Here is a 16,580-nt window from a genome sequence, read left to right as displayed (position 1 = left end):
GTTCGGCTTTCTACTTGAGTCACTACTCCATCAATGTTAATTCCATCGAATATTAGTTGCAGAATAGGTGTAGAAATTCATTTCCATTTTTGTGCCTCTGAAACTAACCATACCACAGATGTATGTATGTTCTCTTCCCTTTATTACAAAACATACAAAGCTGATAATGCCTTGGAGGTTCCATCTGACAGTTTTATCAAACCAGGTCAGATAATCTAAAATTACATTCAAATCCTGGTGTCCTGCAAATTTCTATGAGACTAGAAATAACCTTTATTATAGAATCTCCAAAGGAAAGTGATTCAAACATGCTCCTTACTTGATTACCTACCTATTATATCTCTTTAGTTCACCATTTCGTATAACCTGAATTTAGAGATTTTATTTTATGAGGCACAAAGATTGGGTCAAGGCTGGCTATCAAATCAAAATCTAAGGAAAGGTTAGGTAATTTAGTAGTCTTGTACAAGTCTGTGTTAAATTGTGCTTGAGTATGAAATGTGAACCTGAATAGGTAGTCTTTTTTCTGAATCCGAGATAGTGTTTTTAATTATCCATCATGAAGTTGGAAAGTTATGTTGTGTAAACTATCTTGGAAGTAGCCACTTTTTCAGATTTGGTAGAATAAGATGATTCCAAACTTACCTTAAAAAATTTATTTGGGTATTTCTCAGTAATAAGATTACACAAAGTTTGATAAGGCGACACTTCCTGGCTCGATTATCTCTCGAGCTTTCTTCTTCCTAATCTTCCTTTACCTTAGGATGAGCTGATTGAGAATTGGCTAATTTCTTAGTTTGTTTACCATTTGATAATTGGGTAGCTGCTCCTGCGTGTAGAGGACTTGTTTGACTGTAGACGTACTAGCACAAATATTTAACCTGCTACCCGTAATTTGTGATGAGCTAGTGGCTGAGCTTGTATAACCTGTTGTCTGAAACATGATGAAAACGATCAACTTTAATTGAAACTGATCGACTTTAGTTGAAAATTCGTTCACCCCTTCAGAATTTAAAGAAATCATATGATATACCACGCCATCCACATAGATACTATGAGAATGATTAAAAGCGCTTACTTTAGTGAGTTGAGGGATATTAAGATCAAGACTATCCACTTGGTTTTCTGCCTCACAATCTAGTTGTCTTTTAGAGCGATTAAGATTGTAGTATTACATGGGTCAGGCAGCAGAAGGAACTAAAGTATTTAAACAATTTGAGGTTCTTTTTAAGGTTTTTGAATTTGTAATGTGCAGCGTACTTTCAGAACCCTTACTGAAGGAAACGCTTTTAACATTAGATTGAACTTAAGGAGTTAGGTTAGGCTTGCCAATCGGGTTGGAAAGATCAGAATTACCATTATTAAGAGAGGAATCTTTGAACTTATGAATTTTAATAAAGGAAGCAAGTGATGTCAAGAGATTATGAAGCTCATCATTATTGAAAGATGGCTGAACTTGTGTATTGTCCAAAGGTGGAGGTGTGTCATTATTATTGTCATCAACTAGCCTAGTTTTCCCTGGCCTTTTCTCTGAACTACACTAAGTTTCCTTTTGTGCTTAGAACTGTTTACTTGATCAGCAACCATTGAAACATACTTTTCCATGAGTGGTATCGTGAATGGAACACCCACAACAGTAATTTAAATTGCCCCTGACTTGATACACAAAGATATCCCAGAAACAATTTCCATGCACATTACAAGCAGTAATTGCCAACAAAGCCAGGGGAAGACATCTTAATGCACAGTATGTGAATAATCTGGAGAACTTGTGATTACAGCTGATAAGACAGAAACCAGATCTTGGCTTCGTACCACTTACCAAGTAAAATCTAAAAAATTACTGATTTAAATACATTTTTTGGAAAATAGTTTTTGAGTATTGCATATTATAAAAAGACTTTACATGCTCAGTACTGATATAATAAGCATAATAATATGATCTCTGATGGTTTATTCAAACTTATCTTTTATAATTAGCAACTTGTTGACAGGGGCCAAAATTATGCTTGGCATGGAAAAATCATAAATTGTACACAATTTAAAATAGAGGTTGGTACTTTGGTATACCATAATGGGTAAACGCATTGAATATTTTTTGAAGTTCCTTCAATCAAAAGAATGTTTTCTGGGTTGAAGTTTAGGTATCAGATAGAGGATCAAACATCAACAAAAAAATTTGATAACTTCTCAGGCACTATATAAAAAACTGCTTGGTCCTTTAGGTTAGCTAATAGTCCCCTAGACTACCAAGTATGGAAGGGATAGTAGATGATACTAGACCTACAGATGAAGGATTTTAACTTCATACACCAATGATGAGGCTAAACTGATGACATCATCACAGTCTGGTAGCTGCTGTCTAATTTTGTCAATGCTTTTTCAAAGTAGATAATAGACAATGTGACTCAATGGTATGATATGAACATCTAGGAGGTTTTATATTTTAGATGAATAATTTCCTACTAACCAGCAGTTTCTTCAAATGAGGTTTACTCTTCCTCCTCCATGATTGGGCAGCAGTATCATTTTACTTTTTCGCTAAGTGTCTTGATGATCGTCCAATGTAATCCATGGTATGACTATCTGAGCTAATTGTTTGTACTGTATACAAAAACAAACGTTTTAAGATTTTTATTTAAAGTAAATAGATTTATTGTTTACAATTCACAATTATGTTGCCCATTTCTTATCAGGAAAATATTTATTATGCATTTTTTATTCACTAGTAATATGATTAATTGATTCAACTAGATTATACAGTAATAATTTTTTTCCCTTCTCTTAGATTGGCTTTAGTAGAGTGTATCCCAAAGCAACGCGTTTAGATTCTTCCAATTACAATCCAGTTCCTATGTGGAATTATGGATGTCAGATGGTATCTGTGAACTATCAGACTGGAGGTGAGTTTCTTTAGGAATATTGATTGTGCTTTTTTCAGTGTTTTTTTGTGTGCTTCATATGCAATGAAAGTCTTTTACATTTATTGTTTGATGTAATTTCAAAACTAAATCAGTATTTTTGACAATTGAATATTCAAGATGGAGAAAGATCATTGCTCATTTCAGTAATGAGTTAAGCTGTTTTTGTTGCTTATTAGCTAGAGTGTTTTCTTGGCAAGTGGATGTTCAGGAAACTGACATCATTATCTAGTTACGGATATCCAAAAATTAAAGGTAGAAATATGTACAGACAAGCCATGCCTCATCATTACTTATTTTCTTAAAGGTTTATAAACCTTTTGTGTTTTATATGCAGTACTGTAAATTTATTCAACTGAAATATTTCCAGATAAAGCCATGCAGATAAATGAGGGACGATTTTTACAAAATGGCAAATGTGGCTATATCCTTCGGCCTGATTTCCAAAATAATGAAGACTATGACCCAGCAGATGTTGATGCACTCAGGAACCCAGTACCTTTGCATCTCAACATTAAGGTTAGAGGGGAAACAAAAACACTCTAGCAGAGAATATTCCTCTCTTTTTTTCAGTAATTCAATGTGAAAGTCTATACTATATGTTTTGAATCACCTTTTTATATATATATTCAGTATTCATTGCTCCCTTTCTCTCATATTTTGTACACTCATTTCCCTATGTTGTGTTACGCTGTTTCAAAAAGTATCGAAGACCTCTTGTTGATATTCTTTCTTGCCATTCTTCTTGCCATCACCTGATTTAAGATCTTTCTCCTATTATCATTCACTGTGAGACTTCCTCAGCACATTATGAACAAACATAAAAGGTCTTTTAAGCATCCCTGAGCTCCATAGCTTTTTGCATTATACTTTGATCTATCCCCATATATATCTTTCTATCTGGCTTCCCAGCTATTGACTTGATTAGACTCCAATTTACACTTATTTCAAAATAATGAAATGATAGATTCCAATGTAGACTTCAAATTAATGAAATGATAAAGACAGCATTTTAAAGGCCCCTTCTACAGAATGAAGAGAATGAATATAAACGTGAAGATTCTGGCATTGCAGAGTGACTGTTAGGGAATGTAACAGCTGAAGAAGTTGAAAATCCTTGTGTAGGTGAAAAGTTTAAAACCCTTTGGACTGTCAGAAATAAAAATTGATTTGCTAAATGCAACTGGTGATCAGTCATTGAACTAATTGGGAGAGCACTCTTCACTACCCTTTTAATACATGTTCTAATTGTTGATATCTTCATTGCAGATATTAGGGGCTAGGCACTTAACTAAATCTGGAAGAGGATGCATATCTCCATTAGTGGAAGTTGAAATTATTGGATGTGACTACGATTGTGCTCCAAAATATGCAACCAAACCCATTCGTAAGTATTCCTGGGTTATGGAAATTCTCTTTGTGTGTTTGTGTTGGATACATCAAGTTTTATTTAACTTCATATTCTGTACTATAAGTATTTTGTATGTAATATCATGATACAGGTATATGGTGTTGAGGGGGAGATATTTATTCCCCAAGCCCAAAGAACTTTTCCACTATTAAGATTGGGTCTTGCAAATTTCCAAAACTGAAGGGCCAAAGATGCAAATAATAGCCAAGCTTAGGAATTTGTATTAAAGAAAAGGGATGGACTCCCCTAGGAGGTACATCGGTGATATGGCTAGTAACGGCTAATAATTTGAAATTTTGACATCATTTGCAACCATGCAAATTGTTAGCTCTTGAGATTTGATAGCTGTACATAATATCTGTCAAACAAAATGTTTCTAATGTCAGCTTACCATTTTGACTTATTCTTTGTTTTTAATTTTTAAAATCTACAATAAGTAAAGCACATTCACCTAACAAATAACACCGTAACTATCATAAAACATGAAAATAGTATTGATAACCAGCAGTGAAAAGGTATTATTATGCCCATAAGGAAGTACTTTAGTATATGATTTACTTCGGATCACTTTTGGGGATTTCTCAAGTAAAAATGTTTAAACTTTGGAGTTGGTAAGAAAAGTGTGGATTGATTATCCATCACATAGTCAAATAAAGAGGTAGAATTATGTTAGCTTATGTTTTGGGCCTGGCTTAAATGGAGGGAGTCATGTTTATTGATATTAGATATTTCATTAATCTGACATGACAACAACTGACTCGCAATAGATTTGATTTACATTCTCCAAATCAATAAGTTTAGTGAAAAAACTGGTAAAAGCCCTTTTTGAATTTTTATAAAACTCAAAATAACAGAAAGCTGTGGTAACATTATTAAGAGTTATCACATATTCTCAAGAAGTATTGGGAAACTTCAAATCGACGTTACCTTCCTTTCCAATGTAAAGCATTCGTTCGTGTAATGAAAGGGATCGGATTTATCTGATTGATATAATCCCCTTTGTTTTTGTTGTCTTATTTTTTACTCTAATTTTACTAGTTTTTTTTTTTTTTCATCATCAAAAAGTATGTAGAAGGAAACGAAGAAAAAACTTTTGGGTCCTCTGCAAGGGGCACGGAGAGAAGATCAATTGAATCCCAGTAAAACCTGTTTACTTCACATTTAAAGCAATATAGCACTGAATGATCAACTATACACATGCTTGAATATTGTTAAATGGCAAAGAAATAACTAATATCAAACGTAGATATTCCCAAAAATAATGACTGTACTAAAATAACAAGAAAAACTAGCAGTCATTATGGTTATGATCAGTTTAAATTTGCAGTGCTAAATGATTTCTTATACATACATACATACATATACCATGGCACTTCCCCCAATTTTGGGGGGTAGCCGACATCAACAAAGAAACAAAAACAAAAAGGTGACCTCTACACTCTATGTTCCTCCCAGCCTAACAAGGGACTCAACCGAGTTCAGCTGGTACTGCTAGGGTGTCACAGCCCAACCTCCCACATTATCCACCACAGATGAAGCTTCATAATGCTGAATCCCCTACTGCTGCTACCTCCGCGGTCATCTAAGGCATCGGAGGCAGCAGCAGGGCCTACCGGAACTGCGTCACAATCGCTCGCCATTCATTCCTATTTCTAGCACGCTCTCTTGCCTCGCTCACATCTATCCTCCTATCACCCAGAGCTTCCTCCACTCCATCCATCCACCCAAACCTTGGCCTTCCTCTAGTACTTCTCCCATCAACTCTTGCATTCATCACCTTCTTTAGCAGACAGCCATTTTCCATTCTCTCAACATGGCCAAACCACCTCAACACATTCATATCCACTCTAGCTGCTAACTCATTTCTTACACCCGTTCTCACCCTCACCACTTCGTTCCTAACCCTATCTACTCGAGATACACCAGCCATACTCCTTAGACACTTCATCTCAAACACATTCAATTTCTGTCTCTCCATCACTTTCATTCCCCACAACTCCGATCCATACATCACAGTTGGTACAATCACTTTCTCATATAGAACTCTCTTTACATTCATGCCCAACCTTCTATTTTTTTACTACTCCCTTAACTGCCCCCAACACTTTGCAACCTTCATTGACTCTCTGACGTACATCTGCTTCCACTCCACCATTTGCTGCAACAACAGACCCCAAGTACTTAAACTGATCCACCTCCTCAAGTAACTCTCCATTCAACATGACATTCAACCTTGCACCACCTTCCCTTCTCATACATCTCATAACCTTACTCTTACCCACATTAACTCTCAACTTCCTTCTCTCACACACTCTTCCAAATTCTGTCACTAATCGTCCAAGCTTCTCTTCTGTGTCTGCAACCAGTACAGTATCATCCGCAAACAAAAACTGATTTACCTCCCATTCATGGTCATTCTCGTCTACCAGTTTTAATCCTCGTCAAGCACAGGACTTCCGGCCAGGACGTGAAGAAGTGGACAAAGTTATTCACCAATTAAATTTCTTCACATTTTCTTATGTTTAAAGTTTATACTCTTTCACTTTTATGTACACAGGGGAGAATGGCCTGAACCCAATGTGGCGTAAGACTTTGATGTACACGGTTTGTAACCCTGAATGTGCTCTCATACGTTTTGTTGTGTATGATGAGGATATGTTTAGTGAACACAATCAGATCGGACAAGCAACATACCCAGTAAGAATAATAATCTGCATCACTTCATAGTTTTGATACAATGAACAAATTTGTGATATATAGCTAGAGTATGCATGTAATTTACTTAGCATTGCTTATATCACAACTTTGATTATAACTTGAATGCATAATTTTATGTTAAAGGGCTATAGTATTTGTGATTTCAGGTTACATGTATACGAGAGGGCTTTAGAAGTATACCTTTAAAGAATGCATACTCTGAGGAGTTTGAACTGGCATCTTTACTTGTTCATTTGAAAATTTCAAAGGAGGTTAGTGGTTTATGATCTAGTACTTTTGAGTCCATAGTTTTATTCTTCATCAACATTTTTGCATAGTGTTTTCATAATGCTTATGTTTGGGGTATTTTTATCTTTGTTGTTAAAATTTCCTATGTATTTGTCTTGTTTATGGCATGTCATGTTTTGATGTGAATTTTTTTTACGATCATTGGTATGGTGTGCATGAATTACTGTAGCTTATTAATAACCTTTAAATCTTCTGAATGGAATGGGGCTTGCTGTAATTTTATCATTGCTTCTCTTCTTTACTTGACTAAACATTATAAAGAAAAGGAGATATTGAAGCAAGATCCCAGACATTTATTATCTAGATATTTTTGAGTCATGCACTCATCTAAAAGTACCAGGTAATGGTTGGGAAAAATTGAATGATTTTAGTGACGATAATGAGGAAAAAGGGTTTTCTTAAATTTGGAATTGGCCTAAGAAACTTAGAGTAATATACCAAACAAGATTGATTTACTGGGAATGAGTCATGTGCCACAAATGAATCAAGAGGTTCTTGGAAGTTTTCGGACAAAGTTTGGGACCCCTTTTCTTCCCGTAACTGACTTTTTCCTTACAGGTCCCTATGAATGGGGAAGAAAATCCTTCTTATTGGTTTATTAAGAAATTACGATGTGTTTTACGGGACAAGGAAATTCATTGGCTTGTTCTTTGGAAATTTTAAATCTTGTTAAAATTCAATGGGAAATTGTGTCAAAGGCATTCTGGAAAAGGTTTTTGAATTATATTTCCACCATCGTGTAACTAGAAGTAGACTCTGTGACAAATGGGGAGGTATGTTTTACATATGATTACAATGTAAAATCATACCTTTCTTGTATCTTGAGCTGACTTTGCATGCAATTGAGAATCCAAAATATCAATCTCGTGACATAGTAGATGCGACATGTTATGATCTACTGGAGGATTCTTTATTCCATTTTACCATTGTTTTATGATGGTATATTTTCCTTGCCTGTGAATATATAGTTTTGTGGGATTGAGTAACAGTATAGGTTAGTGTTTTGTGTTGTAAAATACCTATTGGTAAACAACCTTGTTTTCCTCTTAGCCTAAGCCATATATTTAAATATTTTTTTATTGAAGTATGGCCAGCAATTTATGATGGTACCTGAATGTAATCATGATATCACCATCAGTTTTCTTGTCATTTAAGTGGATGCTTGTCGTTGCCATATGTTATCTTCACATCAAACTCATGCGGTATCTGGGTTGAAACATACACAAAAAGTTATCCCCCATAGGATACCTTGTACCCATCTCTCTTATGATATTTGGATGAAATCTTCAACACTATTTTGACGTGCAGTGGTTTTTAGTACAAGGGCTGCATCTATAATGTGTTGATGGCATTAATCATTCAGATTTCTTCTCAAAACTTTGTCCTCAAAGACAGAAATCTTAATTTGCTAAGCAGAACTAGTTAACCAGAATTATGCATCTCATTAATTGGTCTCATTACTGCTATGGTTAGTGAATGCTGACCTGTAAGTTGATTCGGCATTTATGACAACCCCTAAAATTTTGAGGTGTAATTTCGGTTTAGGGAAAAAAAAATATCACTAGTCAAGATTGATATGCAGAAACCCACAAGATAGTATAAGCATTAAGAAATCATAAGTGTAATTTTGTACCTTCTTTATCTAATACAGGTCCATTATGGTTAGTCCGGTAGCTTTGGTTTCAGAGCCTTGCCAGATTAGTGATTTTGCTGGATTTAGGAAGTCATTCTGTAACACCTCAGATTGACTAATAATATGCGCCACTATGCACGTATCTCGCTAATTATACATATCCTGCTCCTCTTAACAGTATTGAACTGTCAGAGAAACTTGAATTAGACATTATCATATGTACCGTCATGTAAGCCACTGAAGTAGATACAAGATTATGTAAAATCAAACCTATATATTATGCATTTGTTTACTTGCTTTGTCCTCAGTTGTGTAATTAGCGTGTTGTCTCTTTTCTCATCTTGGCTTAAAATTATGCTACACACATTCTTCTTTTACAGTATTGAAGTATTTATAAACAAAATAAATTGATAATAACACAAATAGCTAACTTTTTTGCTTTAATTGAAACAGTCATTAATTAGTTGAAGGGTTAACAAACAGTATTTGTTGTTAACAAGTCAAAGGGCTCAGCAAAAGTAGTTATACATGTTTTCATCTTTACATTATACTGGATGCATAATAGACTTGAAATTGGAAACAAAAAATTTGTCAACCAAACGTAAATTTATTGAATTCTAGGATTTTAAAGAAAAAACTCATATGAGTTTTTCATAGTTAATTTTCTATTAATTATATAAGTTTAATTTTAGGCTTTTGATTAACTTTTTTTCAGCTTTTCCTACGTTAGTCTATTCTTCTATCAAACCATGGTTATGAAATACAGTACATTTACTGAAGTTTTGTAATAACCAAAGTTAAGTCACACTTTCTTTTTAGATAACCTGAGAATGTTTTGAAAATGTCATCAATTCACTTTATAAGTAAACAAAAGGAATTGTATAAACTTTGTTTGGCTGGCAGAGTAAAAGCTATAGCATGTGGCCACATAAGAAAGGCCTGTGTTACTACGATCAAAATGTTTACTTGAATCACTACATTTGTAATTAAAGTAACTTTTTTAAAAACACTGCCTAGAAAAGCAGATTGCTACAAAAGACAATCTACACTGTGGATTTGTGATGAGAAGTATGAAACGGGCTTACCCACGCCACACTCAATGCCTTACAATGCATAGTATAAGAGGGGGAGAGACTATTGAAGTACAGAAATTTTAATTTTTAGGATAGACATCGACACTAAGCGGCTTCAAGTAGAAAGCCTTGTGAACCTCTGGCGAATATAGAAATCACCAATTTTTTTTTATACGAATTCCCATTATGTTATTTGTTGGAAGCGTTTGGTTAGTTTATTGAACAAAATCTGGTAGTTAGGAGATTTCCCTTAAATAGTCTGTACTTTGCAAAGGTTTGCTTAAAGGATAGAAAGAGTTGCCTTACATTGTAGCTACCTCCAGGTAATAATTGGGAAAGGTACACAACTTATAAGCCCCATTTTTAGGGTGCAGCTTCTGTGCCATATACAAGATATTTAGGAAACAGAAGGGGATTTCAAACCTGTCTCTGCAGAAGCAACAGGCTCCGACTCTTCATTTGTCCTGATTTGTCTTGTGGCAGAAGTAACTGGTTCCACCCAAAAGGGAGATGACCCAAAGCAACAGTAAGGTTCCCCTGATTACATTTTTGTATGCTCACTGAAACAGACTTTAATGGGAAGTGTGATAATTGGGGATTTGAAGAGGAGATTGAAAACCATTCAATCCTGCTTAGGGAGCAAAGTTGTATGCTCACCAAAAGTATATGTGATTGATGGAGCCACTCATGTGATCTGTAATTGGTTCTAACATTTAGAAAAATACATTTTTGGATCAATGTTCCATTGGTTCAATGGATTATTGATAGGTAAATACATTGTTGTTGCTGTGTAACAGCTATATTTTGAATATATTGCTGGAAATAGAAAGGTTTCTTACAAGAATCTCAGGAAGTACAATAAAAACGACTTGCTTCCTATATTAGTTTGAATTTGTTGATATTCATATGTTCCTTTATTGAGATAAAATTCTCATTAATGTTATATATATGAATTGCAACTAATATATGTAGTAAAATGTTTTCTCAACACGTCTATTTTGTATTCACGAAAGCTTACAGTAATAATGTGAGTTTCACAGTCGTTAGACTTAAGTTTGTGTGTCATGTTACCATCCATATTATTTGTATTGAGGATCCATTCATATAGAACAAGCTTAAAGGGCATTATTTAGCAAAGCTTTACATATTTTATTCTTACCTTGAACCATGCGAGTTACACAAATTACACAAGTGAGCAAGCTATTTGTATATCAATCCTTCAGTTCTGAGAGTAATCAATGGCATATTACAAGCCATTCTAATCTAATAGAATAGTAAAAAGAGTAAATAGATACATATCCTTATTTTTCATATGTTTCATGTATGCCTGGTGAATAAATGAGGTATTTTAAAACCTTTGCAGACAGAGAAATCCTTGTGGCTTATATTTTGTCCATGTTTTTGCAATCAACACAAAAATGTGTATTTCATAATTATTAATGAATCAGGCCTATCCATCTGATAGGATTTTTCTTCTTGAATTATTGTTTTCCATCCAAATTTATTCCAATTTGCATATTTTTTACTTGGAGTTTGTAAAGAGCAAACCCCCCACCCTTATCAAAGAAAATCAAGCTTAAGTATCCTAAAAAGTTGTTATCTTTGTAAGAAAAATTATTTTATTATGACTTTCATGTTAACAGGATAGTGAACATGCAATTGAGACACATCGTATAAAAGTCCTTGAATTGCTAGAAAAAGAAAGACTTGATGGTAATGAAGAAATTATAAGAAATTTGGAATTATGGTTGGCCCGCTACAAATTTGTACCTTAACCTATTGGAATTGCGATATTCAAACTGGTATGTAAAGGTAAGGTTATATAATTTTCTATAGGGCCTTGTCATTTTTGCTAAAATTGCTTCATCAAGCAGAGCAATATTAAATAGTGATTGATTGTTAGTATTCAGAAATTTTTATTTACAGTATATAATGTATCTGGAATGAAAGATAACTACAGCCTCACAATATTTAGCTTTCTGGATGTATTTTTTGTTAGGAATGGATAAACATTACAGCTATGCATTGCTTGATTAGTGTCAAAATCGTGTTTTCGTACAATATGCTGTGATTGAACTGTACATTCCATTGTTGGAAACTTTCTTGGCTTTCAAGTTGAAGTTTGAATATGCAATTTGTTTAATTTGGTTATTAGTATTACACACTTTGTTGATATGTTTTCCAAGACTCCCCAGTTCTTATAGGACTTAACAGGGCTGGTTAAGACAATGGTATGTGGGATTTTTCTTTAGACTGGACCCTTTTCCTAAATTTACTTATACAGTACACTGAATGGTCTGATGATAATGTCTATTATAAGTCCTTAAAGGGTTTTCAACATAACTTTTACCTCAAGGACATACTAGTTAGTGAAATTTTTATTGAGATGGCATTAAAAAAGACTAACCACTGTCTGGATTAAATGGAAAGAAGCTATTTAAGTATTTATAAGTATCTTTCAAGGAAACCTAGCAAAAGTCTGTAATTCATGTATGAGTCATGAACACTATATGTTTAAGACTTTTTTTTTCTTGTTGAAAGAAAATGCATAATATTTTGAAGGGATGTGACAGTAAAACTTTGAGATTCAGGTCTGGATTGCATTAGGAATAGCATGCTACAGTAAGGAGGTTATTGATGCTTGTTGAGTACAGGAGGTGGACAATGGTATCAAACTTGGAAATAATTTTGGAGAAAGAAAAAAGTGCAAGTTGTCAGAAAAGTGAAAGCAATGTAAATAACAGGACAGTCCAGAGAGATGGTACACAAAATCATGGAGAAAAATGCTCACAAAGATTGGCACCAGCTATTTAGCTTCCAACAATTGCTTTTGCATCTCCAGGAAAGTATTTAATTTGTTGACTGTAAGAATGCTCCCTCATGGTAAGAATGTTTCATTTTAGGTTCTTTTGCCTGCTGTGGGCATTTCTTTTATGTTGGACATCACTTGGTATCTAGTATCTTTGTCAACAAAGCTTTTATCCATTACTCAATGTTCTTTGATACTTCTCTGAACTCTTTTAGATCTATTGTGACCATCTTGAGCATGTTTTATGTGTTTACTGTAACATCAATACACTTGTAACTATGCTCAGATGTTGAGTGCCACTGTACGGTATACTTTCAAAGATGCTAACCTTGTAATAGCTCCCTCCCTCCCTTTTAATGGCATAGGTGGTGAGGAGGCCCTTGATTTTTATTATTTTTGAGAGGGAAAAAACTGCTCAATGCCAATCATATGCTTTTGATCATCAGATAATTCATCTAATGTTTGGAATTGCTTCCACAAAATCTAGTTCAGGTGATCATTTCCTGAACTCTTGTTACTTAAACTTGTATCACACAACCTATTCTTCCATACAGATCCAGATGATACTTTTCAGAGTTCCTAAATACTCATTACCTCCGCCAGGAGGTTATGTTTTCGGTTCGGTTTGTTTGTTTGTTTGTTTGTTTGTTTGTTTCTCTGTTTGTCTGTCTGTCTGTGGACAACGTAGAGGCCACATTTCTACACGGAATCACTTCAAACTTGGCCAAGTAGTTCCCCAATGTGTATGGAAGAACTGATTAAATTTTGGTCAAGGTCACCCCAAGGTCAAGGTCACAGGGGTCACTGGTGTCACTATGACATAAGTGACCATATCAAGAGACAGAAATAAAGCACTGACTTTTGCATAAGCCAACAGGGAAGTCCTAGTCCAGGCGCAACCCATGGGTGATGTTCAAATTTATAAAGGTCAAAGGTCAAGGTCATATTGGTGCATTATATCAATGTCATATTAAGTATCAGTGGCAAATGAACAAAGATCACTTGAAGGTCAAAAGTCAAGCAGGTCACTTGAAGGTCAAGGTCACGTGAAGGTCAAGGTCACGTGAAGGTCAAGGTCACCTGAAGGTCAAGGTCACGTGAAGGTCAAGTACATTTGAAGATCAAGGTCACTTGAAGCCAAGGTCATGTGAAGGTCAAGGTCACGTGAAGGTCAAGGTCACGTGAAGGTCACGTGAAGGTCAAGGTCATGTGAAGGTCGAAGTCACATCAATTCATGATTCTAGGACATATGGCGCTCTAGGTCACCTTGGCGGAGGTATGTCCTCTACGAGGACCATGTCCGCGTTCAGGACTTGCTCACTTGTTGTAATATTTTTTCTCACTTCTTTTGTGATTATTTTTGCTTGAATATCCAAAGCCCTTAGCTTTTGACACCTAATATAAATGAGGTACTGTTTTGGTTACTTACGGTCAAGTGGAAAGTTTCTCTCCTTATCTGGTGGTCTCAGAAGACATGCAGAACCATGTCTTATTACAATTATGTAAGGATTACACAGTTGAGTAACTAATTCTGTCAACTAACACGGTTTGAAAGTCTCCTTGTTTCCTTTTTTTTTTTTACTTAAAACCTGATGGGGTTTCCTTCTTGTTCATACTGTAATTTTCTTCTTTACTCCTCTTTTCTAATTTTCCTAGTGCCTGGTTTAGAATAGGTCGTAGGTTCTCCATTCCAATATCATTGATTCAAAAGAAAATACATATATCACCTTCTGATATTCTGACCACTGTTTTTCATTCATCTTGTGGAGAGCTGTTTAACCAGACATTCCTAGACTTTTTCTCTTCCTATTTGTAGTCCTTTTGAACAATTGGGAAAAAAAAGAGTGATTTAAAATCTTAAGCTCATTGCCCTCTGAAAAGTAAGTATGATCTTTGGCATGGACAGCAATGTTCTCAATAGCATCTTTAATCTTTTTATATTCTTCATCCTTTCATCTTTGCCTGATGAATAGTTTGCTGCATAAGTCTTTTTGTGCTGTTAAATTTGACTTTTATTGTGCCATTGAAGTGGCTGTTGATATTTGTAGCATTGAGTAAAAGCTGTCAACTATAGTGTAGGTCATTTACATTAATTTCAAAGAATTACTCTTGGCATTTATTATAGGTTAGTGTGTAATTGTTTTGCCTGCTTCTAGGTTTAAAATTTTAATTTAGGAGCAATGCTAATACTCATCAATTTTATTCTTAGATTTACCATCACATTTCTGTGGCAGCCTGATGTCAGCCATACAAGTGGCACAAGAGTTTGCTTTATCATTACATTTGCTAAACACTGGGAACTTTTTTCTAGCTTATTTGCTTTGTCTGTGTTTTATACGTTGTCATGTTTTCTGTTATATTTTAAATGCTTGACTCTCATGAAACATAGGTTTATATTTTTTTTTACTTGAAAACTGAAGTTACAGCATCTCATGAATTGCATCACAAGTTTCTCTTCATTGCCTTCTTGATTGTGTTTTTCTTTGCACGCATACAATTCACTGCTTTATGCATTGTGTTAGTGCCTAATTAAGATTATTTATTTTTCATTCCTTCATCTTTGAATTGAACCATGCATAAGGAATTTAGGATTTGATTGCTATGTTTGCTTACACTAATACTTAAGACAATATGTACTGCTTTTTGTTATACTGTATGTATCATTGTGCAATATTTTTATTTCATATTCACATGCATGAAGCTTCAAGTAATTCCCTAGGAATAAAAGTTCTTTAGTAATATATTCACCTTTTTTCTATACTGTACTAAGTACTCTGCTATGTACTGTCTTAGTTTGGTCTAAAGGACTTGTAATATAACACTAAGGAAATCGGAGAATACACATGGAAGTCTTGCAGAGTATGGTATGTATACTGATTTTTTTAGGACCAAATTACTTATCGGTGGATAATTGATTTGGCACTTGATATATAAGCCTTATATTGGAGAATAATGAAACTTTATATTGTCACTTATACTGTAATGGTAATTTCTTATTTTTCTTTCCAGAGTACTTAATAGTCATTATAGAAAGTTTAAGGATGATTTTTATGACTGCAGAGTTTTCAACATGTCAGCTCGTTCTTTTAAGGAAACTGACATCACAACTGCTTTTGATCGCTGATCTGCCGAATTGTACCGTGAGAATCTCTCGAGTGCAAAGCTCTTGTATCTTTTGATACCTTATGCCACTCTGTCCATCCATCAAGTCTTTCCTATTTATATCAGCCACATTGGTTGACATTTCACATCATTGAGATAGGGTGCTTCAGGTCCTTAAATTTAGCATGATAGTGTGCTTAAGTGGTTGGAAATTGTAGCATAATTGCTACTATGTTGCAGTGCAGGGATGTCTTTGCATAGACAATAAGATTCAGGGGATTCTACTTTGTATATTAACAAATGCCTCTCTAATTCTTATTATCTAGTAATAAATTAGAATTGTTCTAAACATTTTTCTTTATTAATAAAGTAGGCAAAAGATTGGAGATATAATTTTTGAGAAATATTTCCAAAGGTGCAAAAGGGCTCCCTGTCCAACAGAAAACAGCAGATGAATAGCTAACTTTATTTCACACAGGGAATACTACAAAAGAATTAAAGCAAAGGCTTTGAAATTTGAACATATGCACAAATATATGGTGTAATACTTTTTATATGTCATACTGTCAAGTATAGATTGAATCCTATGAAAACCAAGGGTGGATGACTTATTGCAGGCATGCCT

The 16,580-nt window shown here is 34.5% G+C and overlaps 1 protein-coding gene across 4 annotated transcripts in view; it reads left to right on the top strand.

The window, feature by feature from the left end:
- Positions 1–16,580, top strand: part of sl (small wing phospholipase C gamma 1) — a 140,886-nt gene that overhangs the window by 123,556 nt on the left and 750 nt on the right. Inside the window, exons 21-28 of one of the 4 annotated variants that reach the window (XR_011044319.1) lie at positions 2,789–2,903; positions 3,292–3,440; positions 4,191–4,308; positions 6,890–7,029; positions 7,197–7,301; positions 11,688–11,856; positions 15,680–15,717; positions 15,863–16,580. The exon at positions 15,863–16,580 is cut by the window's right edge and continues 750 nt beyond it. Coding sequence is in view for 2 of the 4 variants with exons in the window: in XM_068372780.1 (XP_068228881.1) it covers positions 2,789–2,903; positions 3,292–3,440; positions 4,191–4,308; positions 6,890–7,029; positions 7,197–7,301; positions 11,688–11,819 (759 nt within the window). In the remaining 2 variants the exon portion in view is untranslated. Of the gene's footprint in view, positions 1–2,788; positions 2,904–3,291; positions 3,441–4,190; positions 4,309–6,889; positions 7,030–7,196; positions 7,302–11,687; positions 11,857–15,623; positions 15,718–15,862 lie in introns of all 4 variants that reach the window. The other 3 variants (XR_011044318.1, XM_068372780.1, XM_068372781.1) reach the window with 3 other exon arrangements.

This window comes from Palaemon carinicauda, chromosome 4 (assembly GCF_036898095.1).
Source record: "Palaemon carinicauda isolate YSFRI2023 chromosome 4, ASM3689809v2, whole genome shotgun sequence".
In the NCBI taxonomy this organism is placed as follows: Eukaryota; Metazoa; Arthropoda; class Malacostraca; order Decapoda; family Palaemonidae; genus Palaemon; species Palaemon carinicauda.
Note: the sequence above shows the minus strand (reverse complement) of the source record. Positions and strands in the feature narration are given on the sequence as shown.